Here is a 21,116-nt window from a genome sequence, read left to right on the forward strand (position 1 = left end):
AGCAAGTGTTATGTTCTCTGAGGATTAAATTGGCTAGAGTAACATATATGTAATTTATTCCAAGTGTCTCTCTCTTCATTCAGTAGGTGCCATCTATTAATTAATACCATGTAAATGAAACTTTTAAAAATCAAATCATGTTTTCCTGTTGACACACATAATTTGAGACATGCCACTATCATGGTAATCATTTTCCTTTACCTCTGTTGGTAGCTATGTTAAATATCTATAAGGTCTTATTGTTATTTGGGTGGCAATTTTTGTGATTTTGAGAGCTAATAGATTTTAACTTAGGCAGCCAAACATGGGATCTTTTCTGTGGTGGACGTTATTTCTGTGGAAGATGAAAGCAAGCAGTCTATGTCCTGCACCCATCACTTCTAATTCTCCCATGTTTTGGTCTCCTGTACCTTGATTTCAGTGTTGATTTTGGAAAAATAAATGAGATTTTCCTAAAAATTTTGCACTTGATTTCTGAACCATCATGTTGCAATAATATTTTTAGGTTTTGATTTTTTTTTCCATTCATTTAAAAAAAACTCATTTCTCCAACTAAAACCCATGATGTGTTGCTATTCCCCCCACTCCCAGCTCCATTTGCCTTTGGGGTATTACCTGTTTCTCTATAAAGTGTTTTATAATTTTTTTTCTAACTTGCTTATTTTTACTGGCTTCTCCCATCTCCTGTTGTATCTTCTACATTTGGCTTTAGCCTCTTAATAATATCTTGTGTAAAGCCAATTGAATGACCTTCTATCTTTTTGTCTTTTCCAACTTGTCCTAATGCAAATATTCTAAATTTTGCACAATTGAACCGTCTTCATTAGCTAGTAGGACTGACCCATCAAGTACTAAATAAATATTTATTACTTACATTGAGATATTCTTTTGATAAAAATGTGCTTATGCCCGAGTAAAACCAAATAATAATAATAATAATAATAATAATAGAAGATTAATCTGAGAGCAGTTCTCTTGCATTTGAATGGCAGAGTCTTTTGAAATCAGGACTGCAAGTTGAGAAAAGCACTGAGCACTAAGGGAACACTCATTCACATTTGGTTGATTTATTCCCTACACAGATGGACTGTGGTAGTGGGAGGTGTGACTCACCGCACGTCAGCTCTTAGCCAGTGTCACTGCTTGAGTGGTGGTATGAGTCTCGTGTGTCTGTATAGTGTAATGATGCCTGTATTCCAGCACTCGGTTTTTCTACCCCTTTGCTTCGAAACTAAATTGATCTTTTTCTAATGTGTACAAAGGGGTCTATATGTAGAACTTATTGTAAGGGATCGTTTTAACAGAGTTTTCAGTGTGACCAGAATATTTTTTAATGGCCTGTTTTACTACATTAGTATTTTAAAATAAATCTTCAATTATCATTTGAGTGGGGAAATCTTTGTTGGTTTTTCTTTCCCCTGGTGATAGTTTAATTCTAAAGTGGCCAGCTTACATCTTGCTGCAAACTTGATTGATGATAACATCATTTTATACTTGTTTTTTATTTCAGTCATATTTCATTAAACTACTGATGTTCATTCATTAACTATTTCTAAAAAGCTCCTGGCTTGATTTCCCCTCTGTTCAACAACCCCTGTGCCCTACACCTGTTCTACTTTCTCTTCTCTCTTCCTTTCTTTCCAGTGCCTGTTTTCTGCCACATGCCCATCAAACCTAATTGCATCTTTGGGAGAGCTTTGGTGAGGCAGTTCCTTGGCCCTACTGTCCCTTAGGGATTTAATGCGGGTGGAATGTGCAGGTGGCCCTCGAGCCATGTCAGTGGCTGCTACAGCTCCCAGATTCTAAAGGCTGGTCACCTCAGGCCCTAAAGTTGTTTCAAGTCTAGGGCATTTTAGTCTCAGGATAGATATGGCAGGAATAATACAATCTGGGTCATTTTGTCAATGGAAATTAACCTCCAGCTCTTCTGCTAATTTTATGTAAAAATCTGTGACATGCAGACTGTTTTTAGTCTCCCTCAAATTATAGTGCTTTAAGACAATTTTCATGAGTGTTAATGTTTTTCTTTTACAACTGAGTAATATTACTGTCACAGAATTCCTAATCATATACATATTTTTAGCATCACTTCTTTGATACCATTTAAACTTTGGCCTTATATCTAAACCTTAGAGAAATTAAAGGTGAAATATGAGAACCCAAAAGGCACCCAGCATAGGACTTTGGGGTTCATTAAAGGTGAGTTAAATTTTTTCTTCAAATGAGAAATACAGCTATAATGCAGTATGCCATATGCCTTCTTAAAATTCTGTTATTTTAAAAATACAGTTATTTTTTTCTCCAGACTTACAAAGAGATCTGTGCTCTTATGCAATTCGGAAAGTAAATCACCCTTAATCTAAAAATCCATTGATTAACACTTGTTACAATTTAGGGGCATTTTCTTCCTATCTGTTTCTTTTCACTTTTTAAACAAAATATTTTAAACACACACAAAAAATACGTGGACACTTTGTGTATTGACTCCTATATAATGACACTCAGATTTAAAATGTTACTGTTTTAGAAAACAAACTTATGTTTACCAGATGGGAAAGGGGTTGGGGGAAAGGACAAATTAGGAGTTTGGGATTAGCAGATACAAACTACTATATATAGAATAGATAACAGATACCAGAAACTAACACAACATTGTAAATCAACTATACTTCACTCAAAAAAAATAAAATGTTAATGTTTTGTCATATTTATTCCTAGTTTTTTCTTGGCCTTGTTCATATGTATATATGTGTGCATATATTGAAACATAATTGGGATCATGTTATATACACATAGTTTTATAATTCTGTCTTTAACATTTTAAGTATTTTCCCATATCATTAAAATTTGTTTAATGCTTTGTTGCAACACTAAATTTGTTCTAGTGTATGCACAGATTTTCTGTTTTTAAATAGTGATAATTCTATTCCTATTTAATTAATTTTACATTTACTTCTAGTTCTTTTAATATATCACATACTAGACTGACTTAAAACACTGTTTTTCAAAAAACTGCAGGTTGCAACTCATTAGTGGGTCACAAGATCAATTTAGCCGGTTACAGTCAACATTAAAAAAAAAGAATAGAGAAGATCAGGGTATTCCTGTGATTCTTTGGCAAAAATTGTGCATCTTCTAGTCAGTTCTTTTGTTTCAGTTATCTGTATGTAAGTTTAAAAGATTTTTTTGACTAGGGGTCACAGTCACAAGCATTATTAGGAGTCTTATCAACCAACCCACCTCATGTATGTTAGATTTGACATGCATCTTTTATGCTTACATTTTCTGGATTGATTTATTAGAACTAGATATATTAAAGTGGGGTAATCAAATTGTGAAACAAACTCTATACCTCTAGATTTTAGCACTGGAGGGAGTTCTCCTTGTGGGGGTCTGGGAAGTGCTGATTTTTCCCATTCAGTTTTAGTCTGGGGAGCTTTGAGCTAACTCGAGGGTGATGATCCCTTGTAGGTTATAAATTGTTTCCTTAATATTTGATTATCAATTTACCAAAAGATTGTGATTTGAATCACTGTCATACATTAGAATTCTGAACTCTTTTTTTTTTTTTTGATAGTCCATTGTGGGGATGTACCACAGTTTATTTAAACAATTCTCTACTGATGAAGAATTCTGAACTCTTGAGCATAAATCTCAAAAGTTTTCTCTCATGCTCCAATTCTGCCATCCTACCTCAGCTCTCCATCTGGAACTACCCCTACCTTCTGTTAAAGTGAGGGTAGCCTCCTCTCACAGGTACTGATGCAGTAGTGAATTCAGTCAATTCTCCTAAATGAAGAAACAAAACACATAAACACTCCAGTATATTGAGTTCTCTCTATTTAAAACTTAAGATAGGTCCTTTGATATGACATGATTCTTATATACAGTAACTTTTCGACATTGCATTAAAATAAATCTCAGCATGTTTTCTTGGAATGTATTGGGGCTTTTCTCCTGTGTGGCTGTCACTTTTAAAGAATCCACTATGATTTAGGAAGGAGGGACTCAAGACTTCAGAGCTGGATGGTTGAATGTAGCAAATGGATGATAGGAGAGATGAGGAAAGTTTGGAATAGCAATAGGTCTATTTGGGAAAGATGTTTACGATAGTGCCTGCTTCTCTACTTCTTGGAAGTTATTTATTCTCTCATCTTGCATTTTTTGAGACCTATTCTGTGTCAGTTACTCTGCTTGGTGCAGGGCATCCAAAGATAACTAAGCCTGAGAGCCCTCAAGGTTCTCATAGTTTCGTGAGGAGTACCTGAGAACAAATAATTAAATAGCAAGGCTGCAAAGGCTCCTGGACTTTGGAGTCCAAATTATGTCTAAATCTTGGCACTTATATTACTAGTTGACTAGTGTAACTAGTAATTATTTAAGTTCTCTAAGCCTGCTTGCTAATTCTCCTCATCTGTAAAGAGATATTGCCAGTTCCTTCACGTGGTTTTTGTGAGAATAAGAGTGTGAGCATGTAAAACAGCACATGCCTGCCGTTATAGTATGCTGTAAGCACTGTTGTCTGTGTCATTCTTGTCATTTTTATTATCAAGTGTATTAAGTGCCAAACTAGAACTTTATAATAAATACTCTAAAAGCCCATGGAAGAGGCAAATACCTGGCCCCAGTTCCTGTACCCCGCACACAGTTCTCTGCCTCTGTTGTGCGTATATGTTCACTCTTCTTTCTGGGTGTCTGTGGCGACCCCTTTTATTTGTTTGTGGACATACTGTGTTCTTTCACATGGGTCACTCATCCTTCCTCAGTTCCCTACATATAGGAGTTGTCTAAGATTCCCTTTCTCTTCCCGTACCTTCCTTTTCCCTCTTCCCTTCCCCTTCTTTTCTCCTTTTTCTCCCCCCAAAATCTCATCCATCAATTCCTACTGCTTCAGCCATCATCCTCTACGAAGATGCTTCCCAAATCTATACCTGCAGCATTTCCAGGTGCCTGCTGGGCATCTCCATCTGGAAGTCCTTCTTGCATTCAAAGTTAACATGTCCAAAACTGAACTCATTAATTTACCATTAACACTCATTTTCTTTCCAGTCCTTGCTAATGCTAGCATCATCACCTCCGGCAAACAGGTTTGAATCTTAAATTCAGCCCTTATCTTTCCTTTGCTTCCTGATCCCTTCCTGATCCCTTCCTGATGCCTCCCTCGTGCAGTCAGTTGGCCAGACTAGCCTGATCCACCTCCATGCTGCTGCCATCATTCAGCTTTTCTTTCCCATCCCTGCTGCCACTACCCTAATTTAGGCCCTCGTTATCTCTCACCTGGAATATTGGAAGAAACTACTCCTAACTAATCTTCCCTCTCCTTTCCCCTGCACCCAGCACACTATTGCCAGAGTAACAATATTAGGCCCAGAGTAACACTTTTAGTCTTTAGCTTTAATCACATTGCTCCCTTGCTGACAAATCATCCATGCCTTCAGATTGCCTGCAGAATGAAGCCCTGACTCTAAACCTTTCAAGGCCCTTCACTCTTCAGGCTGTCTTCTGGGCTTGTTCACCTTCACACATTGCCCAAATGGGCAGCCCCACAGCTCCTGAGCCTGCTCGCCATACTTTTACCTGCTTATTACTCTAACCTGTTCCTTTCTCCTAAAGTACCATTCTTTCCATTCCAATAACTCCATCCCACTTCTTCCTCCATTCTCTGCTCAGGGAAATTTGACCATCTTTAAGGCGCAGTCTGAATTCTGTCTCTACTGTGAGGCACACCTCTAGCAAGAAGTGGTTTTCTTTCTTCCTTTGTTACTTTTTGTAATAAAAAGAGTAGCTTTTTGTTACTCTACTATCTTTGTTATCTGTTCCTTAATATTATACAGTTTAACCATTTTGGGAACACATTATTATAGCTCTTTTATTAGACCTCTTATTTCTTTGTATACCTCTTAGTATATAAGTGTTGAAGAAATAGAATTTGAGAGAATATGGAAAGATGCCATAACTGTCATTTGAGGATTTGAAATACTTATAGGATAGGGTTAAGGAAGAAAAACTAGGTAATAGTTGTGGAAAGATAGGATGATGCAGTAGGAACTGCAGTTAGCCATAGAAGCCATAATGTGAGAAGGCTATAGAGCTGGGTTGCACAGAGTTCACCTGTTCAATCCTTATTTCCATGAAATTGTAAAGCTATTAGAATATTCGTGTTTACTGTTGATCTATTGTAGCTCTGGAGCAGAATTTTGAAGGCCAAGTTTGTCCCCCCCAAAATTCAACTTACAGACTTTTCAGAATATTATTTTAAATTAGTGATCTATCTATATTAGCTGATTTCCCAGGACTACATAGTATCTGACATATATTTAAATTGAGTTGAAATATTACTTTAGATTTGCTACACCTCTTGTTTGTCCACCAAGCTACCCCCATATTTCTCACTGACTGCCACAAAAGCTTTCTAACCGGTCTCCTCATATCCACTTTGTCCCCCGCCCCCCCCCCCCCCACAAACACACACCTAAGTCATTTTTCCACACTGATGATAGAAGTTTTTCTTTTTTCTTTCTTTTTTTGTATTTTTTTAAAAAATATCTGATTACATGACCAGATGCTTAAGTTACTGTGGTGGCTTCACATTGCTCTTTGGATAAAGAGCTAACATCCAGTCATGGCCTGTTTGACCTGTGTGGTCTGGTCTCTGTCTGCCTCTAGCCTCATTTTGTACAGTGTACTCAGCCTTGCATGTGCTCATTCTTGTGCTGTGGAGACACTCCCCTTACCTATCCTCTTCCCACACCCCTCTTTTACATCTTCCTTTGGGTGTCAACTCGGTCATCATTTCCTAAGGAAGCCTCTGACTTTCCCTGCTAGGCTAGTTCCCAGTTGTAAAGCTCTCATAGCATCATCTCTCTTTTTCCTTTGTGGTATTTATTACTATTGTAATTTTACATTTATCTGTCATTCTTTCATTGTTACCAGTCTCTTCCACTAGGTTGTAAGTTTCACAAGCTCTGTGCCTGGTCTTGCTCACCATGACATCTATGCCAAGCACAGTGCCTGGTGTATGGAAGGTTTTCGGTCTGCATTAGTTGAATGAATGATAAAGGTTTTTTGGGGTTTTTTTTAAATATATATTAGTGAAAGGAAAACAATTCTGTAGAATTTTAGTGATAAAGATTACAAGATACTAAATATTGCTTTCGTTTATGACACTTTGATGATGTTAACGAATTCTCCCAATTTTTATACTTATTATACATATTGTAGAGTATTAGATAATTTTTTTAAAGCAATTTTTTTTTTAACTTTGGGTTTGTTTGTTTATTTATTTATTTATTTATTTATTTATTTATTTATGGCTGTGTTGGGTCTTCGTTTTTTGTGCGAGGACTTTCTCTAGTTGCAGAAAGCAGGGGCCGCTCTTCATCGCGGTGCGCGGGCCTCTCACTATCGCAGCCTCTCTTGTTGCGGAGCACAGGCTCCAGACGCGCAGGCTCAGTAATTGTGGCTCACAGGCCCAGTTGCTCCATGGCATGTGGGATCTTCCCAGACCAGGGCTCGAACCCGTGTCCCCTGCATTGGCAGGCAGATTCTCAACCACTGCGCCACCAGGGAAGCCCTAGATAATTAAATGTAGTAAAGTGAGATAGTAAAGAATCACAGAGTAAGAGAAAAACCCAGATGTTGAATAGTCCAGGCTTCCCTCTAATGTATTGTATCAGAGGCTGTGCAGCTTCTTAAACATCTTTCTTCTCAAGGGACTCAGCATCAACAGAGACTCCTCTGTTTTTTAATTTCTTCATGTCGAGCCAAAATTCACCAGCTATATTTTCTGTCTATTAGTGTCAGTCTCTACTAAAGTAATACTTACCAGGTCTATCGCCTATCCTTATGGTACCCTTTCAGATGAGCAGACAGTCATCATGTACTCCTCTAGCTTTAATTCTCCCAACCCTGCCCTTCACACACTGTGTTCCTGCCCTATTGATTCTGGAGACAGCTGTGTCCTCTTTCTCCTCCAAACTTTCACACATATTGTTTCCTCTCTAGAACACTCTTTTTTCACTTCCCCTCCTTGCTTCAGCTCCCCTGACTACTTCGTCTCATCCTTTAGGTCTCAGGGAGGTCCCTTTCACCACTCCTTCACCCCTGCTTAGGTTAGTTGCCCTTTCTCTGTGCCGATGTTAGTTGCCCTTGTTCATCTCCTAAAGTAGCTCATGCCACATTTTATTATTATTTTAAATCCAGACTGTATTATCCACAAGAAGGGAGACCACAGCTCACCATTGCTCACCATCATGTCCTCCACTCTCTGTTTAGCACTGTACCTGACATGTAGTAAGCATTTACTACATTTTTGACTGCATAAATTTGAGAACACCAACTTTACTGTTCTCCAAGCTAGCATTCATTTTTTTTTTTTTTTTTTTTGGTCAGCCAAGCATGTGGCAGTATATGATTTCACCATCTTCTGGATATGCTCCAGCTTGTCAGTATTTCTTCTTAAGAGAGGCACTCAGAATAAATCATAGTGTTCCAGGTGAAGTATGACCTGGACTATATGAAACATTAACTCTGCAAGTTTAGAATCCTAGGGATTCTAAAGTTAGAAAAGTTTAGATTTCTTTTCTAAAAAAAAAGATTCTAACGTTAGAAAAGGAAACAGTATTTATAGGAAATTATATATGCTGGTAGTGGGTAAGACTTTGAGAGCTAGAAGGAGAAACAGTAAAAGAAAAAGAAAATATAAGAGTTGAGAAAAAATAGATGGCAAAAAAGTAATAAGGAGAGGGACTTCCCTGGTGGCACAGTGTTTAAGAATCCGCCTGCCAATGCAGGGGACACGGGTTCGAGCCCTGGTCCGGGAAGATCCCACATGCCGTGAAACAGCTAAGCCTGTGCATCACAACTACTGAACCTGCGTGCCACCACTACTGAAGCCCGTGTGCCTAGAACTCGTGCTCCGCAACAAGAAAAGCCACCGCAGTGAGAAGCCCGCACACCACAACAAAGAGTAGCCCCTGCTCGCCACAACTAGAGAGAAAGCCTGCGCACAGCAACAAAGACCCAATGCAGCCTAAATTAATTAATTAATTAATTATTTTAAAAAAGTAATAAGGAGAGAGATGTAGTTTTCTGATCACCCTATCACCTTCCATGTGCTTCCACAGTGGTTTATGCTTCACTCATGTTGTCTGTTCCATACAATGACTACGGAAAGTAGATGTTGTTAATCTCATTTTACAGAAGAGGTGATAGTCTGAGTCATACAGCTAATAAACGGCAGAAGGATTTTTCAAACCTGGTTCTAAAGCGGTCACTATTCTACTGACTTAGCAAATAGTTGGTACATGAGGTGAAGCAGATGGAGAATCACTATAGCATAATGGGTAAGCATGTATATAGACTCTAGGGCCAGGTGTCCTGGGTTCAAATCCTGGCTCTATCAAGGCTGTAACGCCTACTGTCTGTGGTACCTTGGACAAGTTGCTTGATCTCTCTGTGTGCCTGAAGATCTGTCTTATTTTGAAACTATTGAAAGAGCAAGAAGGGACCCTTTTAAAAATTTATTTGGAGGCATGAAGGGTGAAAATTTTCTTAAGTAATGGACTGACTCATTAATTTTGGCTATGTTAACTTACTTTAAATGAATTCATTGTTCAGAATTCACCCAAGGAAGTCTTAATAATTCAGTAAAGTATTAAAATACAAAATTTTACTGTTTTTAAAAACAGAGTCACAGATTTGGAAAGCAAACTTATGGTTACCAAGGGGGAAAGGTGGGGGAGGGATAAATTGGGAGATTGGGGTTGACATATATACATGCTACTATATATAAAATACATAACTAATAAGAACCTACTGTATAGCACAGGGAAGTCTACTCAATACTCTGTAATGACCTATATGGGAATAGAACCTAAAAAACAGTGGATATATGTATACATATAACTGGTTCACTTTGCTGTACAGCAGAAACTAACACAGCATTGTAAATCAACTGTACTCCAATACAAATTAATAAAAAAATTTTTACTGTTTTCACCACATTCAAGAATTATATTTATTTATTATTTATGTATACTTTAGTATAACCTATTTGATTAATGCTCATGAACATTGTTCTAAATATTAATTTATTATAATATGTTACCCATAGTTTTCTGTCTTTTTTTCTTTTTTTAATGATGCCATTTAGTTCTTGTATGACAACCATTTGCGATACTTAAACAAACATGTAATCTTAGAAAGTATTCCTGACCTTAGTTGTAGTAAAAATTATAAAAATTCAATCCTCATAGCAAAAAAAATTACATTCTATGTTAAAGACTAACATTGTCTAGAATGATTATTCTTTGCATAAAAAATAAGAAATGGCAAGATATTTGCCCATGGCATTCATTTCCATTTTACTTCTCAAATAAATTTTCTACTTGTGAAGACAGAAACCATTTTTTACCACTTCCCCTTACCAGCATCATCGCCACATAATACCACTTCATCCAAGCCATACAATTTGTATTTCACCTGCTGGCAACTACCACAGAACAGTTTAAAACTATGGGTTCCTCTCATTATCAGAGCAAATGGTTAAGATTGCATGGTAGGGTATAGACAGTGGGAAAACGCAGAAAGAGGAGGAAGCCAAATCATTAGGCCTCACAATTTTGAGATTGTCACTTTCAAAACCAGCCATGGGTTTCTCTAGTTGTTTCCTGAACTTGTTGCTTCCTCCTGTTAACTCTTTCTTCCACCAATCCTATTTCTTTTCAACAAGTCCCATTGTCTGATTTTGGAAGCATGGGTGTATTTGCAGCAATTCTCTAATTTGATCTGACTGATTTTGTGAGGGTGTGTTAATCCTCTTCTTTCTTTACTTGTTGGCAGGGGCCTTGTACACGACAGCCAGAATAACCTCCAGTTGAGGGGCTTGGTGGTGCTACTTATTTCTAAGGCAGCTGGACCCAGCAGTGTGAATGCTTCATGTCAGAGCTATGACATGGTCAGTGGTATCTATTCATGGTAAGAAGAAATTTTGACATTGCTCTCTAAAGCGTGTTTTCTTACAGTGATCTGTAGAAATCACTGTTTAGTTTTTTGTCATTCTCTGATTCAAAGATAGATTAAAATATTTTGTAAAGTTAAAACATAGATTTTTATTATTCTTAACAAATCTGATAGGCTTAGCTGCTTTGTATGTAACTCTGGTAAATTTTGTGTCTAATACTTTCATTTCTGCCTTGAGCATTTAAACTTTCCTATTGAACACTACCCTCCTGCCCCATCATGGTATCATTGTTCTTCTGTAGAGAACTCTATGTCATTTAGTCCAGGATTCATGATTTTTAAACCTACTCAATATGATAACTTAGTTGTATATATAATGATGAAACTACCATTTTAGGAGATGTCTACTTCAGTGCTATATCATTTATTTTATTTTGCTTATTTTTATGGTGAAGAGGTTTTTATTAAAGTGACTGGAATAAGAAACTTTTACATCTCACACATTTAGATTAAAAAATAAATTTATGAGTACGTATCAGTCATTTTTGCTGCATATAAAACAAACTTTAAATTTTCAGTTTTGCTTTTTTAAATGACTGCATGTTTTTTAGTAATAATATATCAGATCTTAGCAGTATACTTGGCACTGTGTTAAAAGCCTGTATGGAAGTAATAGGCTGCAAGTGGACTTGGGCACCTGAAATTAAAACCACCCGGAAACACGGGTGACAGGAAAATTTTCCTCACAAAACGAAGTATTTCTAGAAACTTTGGCTTACGGTTAATATATCTTTTATTGATTTACTTTAAAAACAAATCCACATCTTAGATTTTTTAAAAATTCCTGGTAATCTTACCCATAAATGTTTTTTTTCTTCTGTAATATTTAAAGATGACTAGCTTGCCTGCTATGAAGTCCAGTGACCTTCTTCATTAACAAGCAAGCAAAAATTATCACTGTTGGGGTTACAAATGGCCTCTCCTCTAGCCAGGGTAGTTTTGCAGAGCTTTTACCATTGATCCACGTAAGTGTCTTCACTAGAAGAAATATCTTGGGATCATTTTCAGTTCCTGTTCACTCTGAGATAATTTATATTTATTTAGTGCTTTGTAGGTTACTGATCATTTTAATGACAGTTACCCCTTTTGATCCTTACAACAATTCCATAGGTAAGAATTGTCGTTATACTTATTTTACTCTTGAGAAAACTGAGTTTCAGAAACCTTGAGATGTTTTTCAAGGTGACATGACTAGCAAATGAGGAAAAGTTCAGGCTCTAACTATAGTTCTCTTTCTTCCAAATCTCATGTTTTGCTGGGTTTTTTTTCTTCTTAATTTTATTCGGCTTTTCTAGTCTGATTCAAAAAATTTATTTCACTTGTAGATTAGACTAGCCATTAAATTAGTATACCAAAAAAGGTCTTCCCTTAAGTATGTCTAGGAAAACTTATGAACGGACAGTAACTTGGCAAATCTTCAGTATATCTATCTACATCCTTCCCCAACCTGTTTGAATTGGAGCTCAAAATTTTACCCTATAAATTTTGTAGAAAAGCTGTTGGCTGAGTTCAGTTGAAATAATTAGAGAAAATACATAAACATCTACAATGAATACCAATAACCTGTTAGTCCCTGGAAAGGAATTAGACCTCACATCACCTTGTAACCATGTATCTCTGTTTCCTGTTTGGAACTCCATTGATTTTTCAGTCTCCGACTTTAACCGTTTTATTGGTCAGTCATCTGCTCTTTTTTAAAATTTATTTATTTATTCTTGGCTGAGTTGGGTCTTCGTTGCTGTGCGTGGGTTTTCTCTAGTTGCAGCGAGCGGGGGCTACTCTTTGTTGCGGTGCACGGGCTTCTCATTGTGGTGGCTTGTCTTTGTTGGGGAGCACAGGCTCTAGGTGCGCGGGCTTCAGTCGTTGTGGGATGCGGGCTCAGTAGTTGTGGCGCACGGGCTTAGTTGCTCCGCAGCATGTGGGATCTTCCCGGACCAGGGCTCGAACCCATGTTCCCTGCATTGGCAGGTGGATTCTTAACCACTGTACCACCAGGGAAGTCCATGGTCAGTCATCTGCTCTTGCATTTGGGTAGCCATACACGCCTCTAATGAATACCAGCCATGGTTTACTATCACTAATCCTAAAATAACACTTGGAAGTATTTGACACATGATAGGTGTTCAGTAAATATTTATTGCATAAATGAATCGTCCCCATTTTATAGAAAAAGAAACTAATGCTGAGATTAAGACTTGTCTAAAATCCTCTAGGTAGAAAGTGATGGAGTTGGAATTTAAATCTAAAGTGTATTTCTTTCTACTATGCAGATGTTGTTATCTTTATTGTATGTACACAGTGCACTATGTTGTGACCTCGTGTTTCCAATTTCTTATTTAGCCTCTAAGAAATAGCTGCATCGCCTTCTGATCTTTACAGAAACATAATGCATTTCGTAGATGGTCATTGTAATATGAGCAATTGTAAAAGAACTCTGCAAAAGAGTAGGTGGTACATTATGAATATAAAATTTTTCCAAATGGCATAAATGGGTTTCATACCCAAGTGTATAGAATCCACAGTTACATTTAGGGAATAATCCTGGTTTGTGGTTCCAGTCTGTTTTTCTGTAATCAAACTTTATCTAGTAAGTCATTGGTGATGCTTGGGTGTTCTACACGCTGGTTAATGTGAAAATGTAATTTGGCATACTACTACGAGAAACCGTTCATTTGTTTCTCTATCCCTGAAGTCATTTGTTTGGCTTCTGCTAGCTTAATTGTTCAAGTGTAACTTTTGCTGGAGGCTTGTATCTATAATGCCACAGTGAATTATTTAACATTTGAGGGAAGTACTGATTTGGGAGCTTTTAAATTCACCTCTAAACTACTGGGATTTACATTGTTGGTGTTTTTCTCTCATAAACTTGACTTTGATGTCAGTTAATGAAACCTGAGTAAATTACCTAAGGGAACAAAAGTGAGCTAGGTGACCTCTTTTGTTTGGCCTAAGGATATAACTGCTGGATATATCTTGTGGATGTGTCTCGTGAACTTATCACATAATGGCCAAGAGAGGCAGAATTTAGGCTAAAATGTAATAACTACATTTTGAAAAACAGGTGAGTCACATTTATAAAAATGCACTGTAAACATCTGCCATAACCTTTTTCAAGCAAGACCATGGACTTTAGGTTTATTCCACCGACCCTGACTTTAAAAATTGGTTGCAAAGGTGATCAGGCAAAAAAATGTATTACTAAATTTACAAGCATCCCTAGCCACAACTGAGAAAATGTTTATAACTTATTCTTTTTTTTTTTTTTTTTTTAATTTATGACTGTGTTGGGTCTTCGTTTCTGTGCGAGGGCTTTCTCTAGTTGCGGCAAGTGGGGGCCACTCTTCATCGCGGTGCGCGGGCCTCTCATTATCGCGGCCTCTCTTGTTGCAGAGCACAGGCTCCAGATGCGCAGGCTCAGTAATTGTGGCTCACGGGCCTAGTTGCTCCGTGGCATGTGGATCTTCCCAGACCAGGGTTTGAACCCATGTCCCCTGCATTGGCAGGCAGATTCTCAACCACTGCTCCACCAGGGAAGCCGATAACTTATTCTTAATGATAAGATGTTTATATTTTGTGTACAAAAGATAGATAATGTAATATATAATACATAGCATAACAAAGTATAGACTTCTCTAGTGTTACATGATTATTACATTTAAAGAAATGCAGGTGAATTTTGTGACTAATGGTTCAATTTTCTCAGTTGGTTTAGGAAGACCTGACTCAAATATTTCTCATCTAACTAGCAATTATAAACAGACCACAGATTTTCACTCTACCTTCATTCCCTGAAATTTCCTACCACCTCTTGTTAACTGTATTAGAAGCGATTAAAACAAGTTGGCCAAGCACATTTTCTTTTCTTCCTGAGTATTCAGCTAGACTACATTTCCCAGCCTTCCTTTGCAGTTGGCTGGGCCGTATGAATGAGATCTAGCCAATAAAATATAAGCATAAATGAAATTTACAATTTCCTGACCATAAAAATCTTACATTTGCAGTATACCTTAAGCAGGTGATTTTGGAAGTGACCAGTTCAAGATGAAAGGTACCTGCACCCCTTGGAGGAGAGCCACCTGTCCATCAGGAATATCCATGTTGACTTGATGTGTGAGAGGAAAAATCTGTTTGTTCAACCACTTAAACTTTAGGGTTTATCTGTTAATAACAGTGACACCTTAATTAATATTTTGCTGTTTCTGTCACCCAGTTATCCCAGTGAATTTGGTAATCCTTGGTTACTCCCACTCTTTTATCTTCTGTGTCTAATAAACCACCAACTCACAAGTTTCTCCAGGTCTCTTTTTCTTTCAGTTAACTTTCCACTCTCCTGTTACAGGTCTTTGTTACTTCATGTTTATTTATTTATTTTATTTTTAAAAACGTATTTATTTATCTATTTATTTTATTTTTGGCTGCGTTGGGTCTTCATTGCTGCGCGTGGGCTTTCTCTAGTTGTAGCGAGCTGGGGCTACTCTTCATTGCAGTGTGCAGGCTTCTCATTGCAGTGGCTTCTCCTGTTGTGGAGCACAGGCTCTAGGTGCGCAGGCTTCAGTAGTTGTGGTGCACGGGCTTATTTGCTCCGCGGCATGTGGGATCTTCCTGGACCAGGGCTCAAACCCATGTCCCCTGCATTGGCAGGCAGATTCTTAACCACTGCACCACCAGGGAAGCCCTATTTCACGTTTAGATTTTAGCAATAGTTGTCTGTTGGGTCTCTGTGTCTCTAGATGTTCCTCCTTCAATTTTTTCCTATTGGGTCTTGTTAAATTGAACACCCTCCTTTGATCACTCATTAAACAAACTCTTATTAAGCAATTACTGTGTGGTGTTCCAGGCACTATGCTTAGTGCAGGAGATACAAGCTGAATACTGTATAGTATTTACCCTCCGTGACCTTATTAGCATCAAGCCAGGGAACATACAAGTTTACAAACAATTGTAATACGATGCTATAGATACTGTAAGTAAAGTATAAACAGAATTCTTTGTAGCAATTAAATATGTTGGGAGAGGAAAGGAGAAAATTTCAGAGAAAGAGACCATTTGAACTTTACAAAATAGGGAATTTATAAGTGGGTTTTGAAGGTAACTAGGAGGTTGTCAGTTGGAAGAAAGCAGGTAGTCAAGGGGTTTGGTAAAAGGTGGTTGCGTTCTAGGCAAAGGAAGTAAGGAACAGACTGACCAAAGACATGTGGTCTGGTACATAGTACATAGCAGGGCTCACAGAGTGCTGACACTGTAGTGGGCACTCAGTACATAATTGTTATATGAATGTATGAATTTACATAATAGAGACCAGGTTCATGTATATAGATGTTATGGATTGAATTGTGTCCCCACCAAAATTCATATGTTGAAGTCCTAACCCCTCGTTCCTCACAATGTGGCCTTATTTGGAGATAGGGTCTTTATTGATATAATCAAGTTAAAATGGGGTTATTAGAATGGACCCTAATTTAGTGTCCTTATTTTAAAAAAGGGGAAATTTGGACACAAACATGCATATACCAGCAACACACCCTGTGAACATGAAAATGGTTTTTTTTTCAAGCCAAGGAGAGGGACCTAGAACAAGTCCTTCCCTCATAGTGCTGGCAAACTAATATATTACAGAATACTGATGAGGAGATGGTGTAGAAAAGAAAGGTTGAAGTTGAATTGTGAAGGGCCTAAGGAATTAGAGCTATATCCTGGAGAAACAGTGGGGAGCCATCCAAGAGGCAGCAGAATAGACTTGGAATCTGGAAACAGACTATATCACCTACTAGCTGTGCCTCAGATTTCAGCTCTCACATTTCAGAGAATGGTTTTAAGAATTAAATGAGTGAATAGAGTAATGCATAGCATAGTAAGCATTCTCTAAGTGTTTATTCTTTTTTTTTTTTTTTAATTTATTTATTTATTTATTTATGGCTGTGTTGGGTCTCCGTTTCAGTGTAAGGACTTTCTTCTAGTTGTGGCAAGCGGGGGCCATTCTTCATCGCGGTGCGCGGGCTTCTCACTATCGTGGCCTCTCTTGTTGCGGAGCACAGGCTCCAGACGCGCAGGCTCAGTAATTGTGGCTCACGGGCCCAGTTGCTCCGCGGCATGTGGGATCTTCCCAGACCAGGGCTTGAACCTGTGTCCCCTGCATTGGCAGGCAGATTCTCAACCACTGCGCCACCAGGGAAGCCCCTACGTGTTTATTCTTATTCATAGCTATTATAAAGGTCTTTAAGCAAAGGAGTCACATTAATATATCTGTGCTATAGAATGTAATTAGTTGAGAAGATAACCCAGAGAGTTGAGGTCCAAGAGGTAGAGGGAACCAGCCAAGGAATTATTGAAGTAGTCTAGGTGATTGCTGAGAGGGAAAACAGAGACCTGGAGAGGTTAAGGAGTCTTTACCTAAAACAAGAGGTTAGCAGTTGGCCAAGCCAGACTCAGACACAGACTCATTAGGTCCTTTGATCTCATGCCGTTTTCTACCAACATTTCCCAATTTGTGCTTCATTAGGGATGAAGGTTTTACAAGGTCGTCAGTGGGACAGAAGGTCCTGTGGTCAGATAAACTTGGGCATGCCAAAAGATTGCTTCATTTCAGAAATCTGAAGAATTGTTAGGTATATGTGGCATGCATCACGAATCTTTAAGAAGAGATATTGTTTCCCAGTTATTTTACTATAAAACCGTGTAACCCTTTTAATCTTTGCCAGTCTGAGAGGGGGAAACTATGATTTTTTTTTTTGACTGTCAGCAGTACATCTTGTAGAATGCTGCAAAACAGTTTGGTAAACGCTATTTTATGTTAGGGTACCTAACTTTGAACCCTAATGGGGACTCTGTGAGGCAGAAATAACAGAGTCACCAACCAGAAAACTGAGACTCAAAAAGATGAAGTAAATTTCTGAGATCCTACATTAAGTGATCAAGTAGGGGAAGAAGTATATCATGTTGGTTATAAATTGCCTTAGTTTAAATCTATCACTTATTTGCTAGGTGACCCCAGACAAGTTAAGTCACCTCTCTGTACCTCATAGGTTTGTTGAGTGGATTAAAGAAGATAATATGAATAAAACACTTAGAACAGTGCCTTGTGTGTAGACTGCACTTAACAAGTGTTGTCTATTATTGTTATTCCAGACCCCTGTCATGCTGCTTTATGTCCTTTATCGGATTTCTCACATGCTGCCACCTTCTTCTTGCCCACCGTTCTCTGTCTCTGTTTGCTAGAGGTAAATTGTGATAAGTAGAACATGCAAGAATGAAAAAGTATTAAATGAGTCAGGGGTAAAGTGATTGTTATTTTCGCCTTTTAGATGGTCTGTTGGCCGGGGTACATGTGGGTACTGGTGAATTTTAAAGCATGCCAAGTCTATTTGTAAAGCAAGTACTTTTATCTTACTACTTATTTGGCTTCTGAGTGGCAGGTGAGCTGATGAATAGGAATAAAATTATGGACTGATCTTTTTCTGTATTTATTTGTAGTGCTGATAAAAGAAGACTGTGTGCTCTATGTGCCATTAAACATAGTTCAGATGATGTGTTTTCTTCATACTAGCCCAGCATTCAGCATGTTCCTAGCACATGGATGACAGTCAGTGACTATTTGGTTACAGCTGAATAATAATATCTATTATTATTGTTATTATTATTTAATCTTGAAGCAAGGAAGACCTTTCTAAAATGTTTCAACACTCTGGACCTATAAACAAAAAGATTAACACAATTGACTTCATTAAAAAAGAATTCTTCAATGGAAAAAAATTCCCATAAAGTCCAAAGATAAGTGCCAAAATTATAAAAATATTTGCAGCATACATGACAAGGGTCCGAGTTTTAATAAACAAATCAGTTGAAGATCTTATGAATCAGGAAGAACATAGTACAACACAGACATGGACAAAAGACATGAACAGGCTGTTCAGTGAAGAAAACTCATAGATGGTTAGTAAACAAAAGGGGGAAAAGGCTGGACCTCATCATACAGGGCAAATTTTTAAAAAATCATAGTTTCCCCCTGTCAGATTGGCAAAGATGAAAAGGTTTGATACTCAGCATTTCTTTGTGAGGAAGAGGCACTTGAATGTTTTGTTAGTGGGGATGTTAATAGGTATAGTTGCTTAGAGAACAATTTGGTAATAGCAGTAAATTTTATTTTAATCCAGCTACCCTTTGATTTAGCAAAATTGTGTACTGATGTATTAGCATAAGTGCTCAAAGATGTATGTATAAGAATGCTCTTTGCAGTATACTTTGCAAGAACAACAGCAACAAAGGGAACAACCGAAGTGTCCAGCAAGAGGGCACACGTTGTTATTGATGCAGGGGAGTATCAAAGGATCGTTTAAAAGAATTAAGGAGATCGGTATATGCTGATCTGGAAAGAGCTCAAGGAACATGTAAGAAAAGCAAGACTGAGAAACGTATTATAGTTTGATCCTTTTTGGGCTTGACTGGGTGGGCAGTGGATTTTTATTTGCATGAAAAATATCTCAGAGGAGACACAAAGAGCTGTTAATAGTGGTCACCTCTGGGGAGCGGCAGCTGTGGAGGGAAACGGGATGAAAGACTTTGTTCATTCTTTGTCCTCTTCAGTGGGCTGAATTATTTTTAATTTATACATGTTTATTTATGTACTTCTTAAAAATTAGTAAAAATTTTTGTTGAGTGTTGGTAGTTAGCTTAGAAATTCTATCCTACTATTAAAATGAGGGCCTTAGAGGCCCTGAGCTGACTTAAACTTTTATCTCTTGCCCTCTTTGACATGGTCAGATATCCTATGAAAATGCATAAACTCTAGATGTTTTTTAAATAAAGAAAGCAGGAGTGAAGCAAAATGCTATCTTTTGATTAACTTTCTTAGGTTTACCATCCATGTTAAAATGGACACTATCAATTTCTTGGTAACTGTGCTAATTCTAACTCAGTGTCTCATTCAATTGATTAAGATTAAATTAAAGACTAAGGTTAAACATGCAAAGGTGATTGTTGGGCTTAAAGGACTAATCAGAAAAAATGCATTATAAATATAACTAAGTTAATCTAGAAAACATCTTATAATCAGATTACTGACCTTAACATTACTTTCTCCTTTAAGTGAAAATTGGTCAGGCTTGGTGTGCTGTTAGAGGAAGTGGTGGTGGAATACTTGGAGGCCTATATAATTTACAAAGACAAGTGGAGAATATAAAGCTGTGAAAGAGGCAAGTCTTTTTTTTTTTTTTAACTAAATCTTTAAATTTAGGGAATTGGACTAGGTCTTAGCTGCAAATATTATGGTTCATAATTTATCATTTTTAATGTGGTACTAATTAGCTTCTGATGACTTCTAATTATAGTAACAATAGGCTGTGACTATCAATCCTCACCTTCACACTGCATATTAGAATTTGTCTGGCACTTAAAAATGCCAAACAGAATTAACAAACCATATTTCTCTTGGTGATTGACCAAATCAGAAAACACCATAAGAAATGACACTTAAGTAGGAACGTGTTGATTATATTATTGATTTAGGGCTCAGTTTTATTAATGTGAAATAATTAATATTGAAATAGATAGCATTTTAAAAGTTATGGTTATTTTTTTTTTTTAAGATAGCATGTGTAGGGGACTTCCCTAGTGGTCCAGTGGTAAAGAATCCGCCTTCCAATGCAGGGGACGCGGGTTCGATCCCTGGTCCCACATGCCGCGGAGCAACTAAGCCTGCGCACCACAACTACTGAGCTTGCGCACCTCATTGAGAGAGCCCGCGTGCTGCAAACTACAGAGCCCACACGCTCTGGAGCCCGCACGCCACAACTAGAGAGAGAAAACCCGCACACCACAACTAGAGAGAAGCCCAAAAGCTGCAATGAAGAGCCCATGCACTACAGTGAAAGAAAAGATCCCGCATGCCTCATCAAAGATCCCACGTGCTGCAACTAAGACCCAATGCAGCCAAAAAAAAAAAAGATGGCATGTGTAAATGCATAGGAAAAAGTCTGGAAGAAACTTCACCCACCTGATGATAACTATGGTTGGAGGAAGTGGGGAGGGGGAATGGTTTGGAAACAGGTATAGGGGATAGTCAAAGGGAACTTTATTTGTAATATTTCTTTTTTTAAATA

General features: G+C 37.7%; 1 protein-coding gene across 3 annotated transcripts in view; it reads left to right on the plus strand.

Moving 5' to 3' along the window:
- The window catches only part of PDSS2 (decaprenyl diphosphate synthase subunit 2), a 263,549-nt gene that overhangs the window by 91,116 nt on the left and 151,317 nt on the right, over positions 1-21,116 (plus strand). For 2 of the 3 annotated variants that reach the window (XM_059941480.1, XM_059941479.1), the window contains exon 2: positions 10,843-10,977. The exons of the other annotated variant lie outside the window; for it this stretch is intronic. In XM_059941480.1, the coding sequence (XP_059797463.1) occupies positions 10,843-10,977 (135 nt within the window). The remainder of the gene's footprint in view (positions 1-10,842; positions 10,978-21,116) is intronic. 3 annotated transcript variants of the gene reach the window in all.

This window comes from Balaenoptera ricei, chromosome 12 (genome assembly GCF_028023285.1).
Source record: "Balaenoptera ricei isolate mBalRic1 chromosome 12, mBalRic1.hap2, whole genome shotgun sequence".
Lineage (NCBI taxonomy): Eukaryota > Metazoa > Chordata > Mammalia > Artiodactyla > Balaenopteridae > Balaenoptera > Balaenoptera ricei.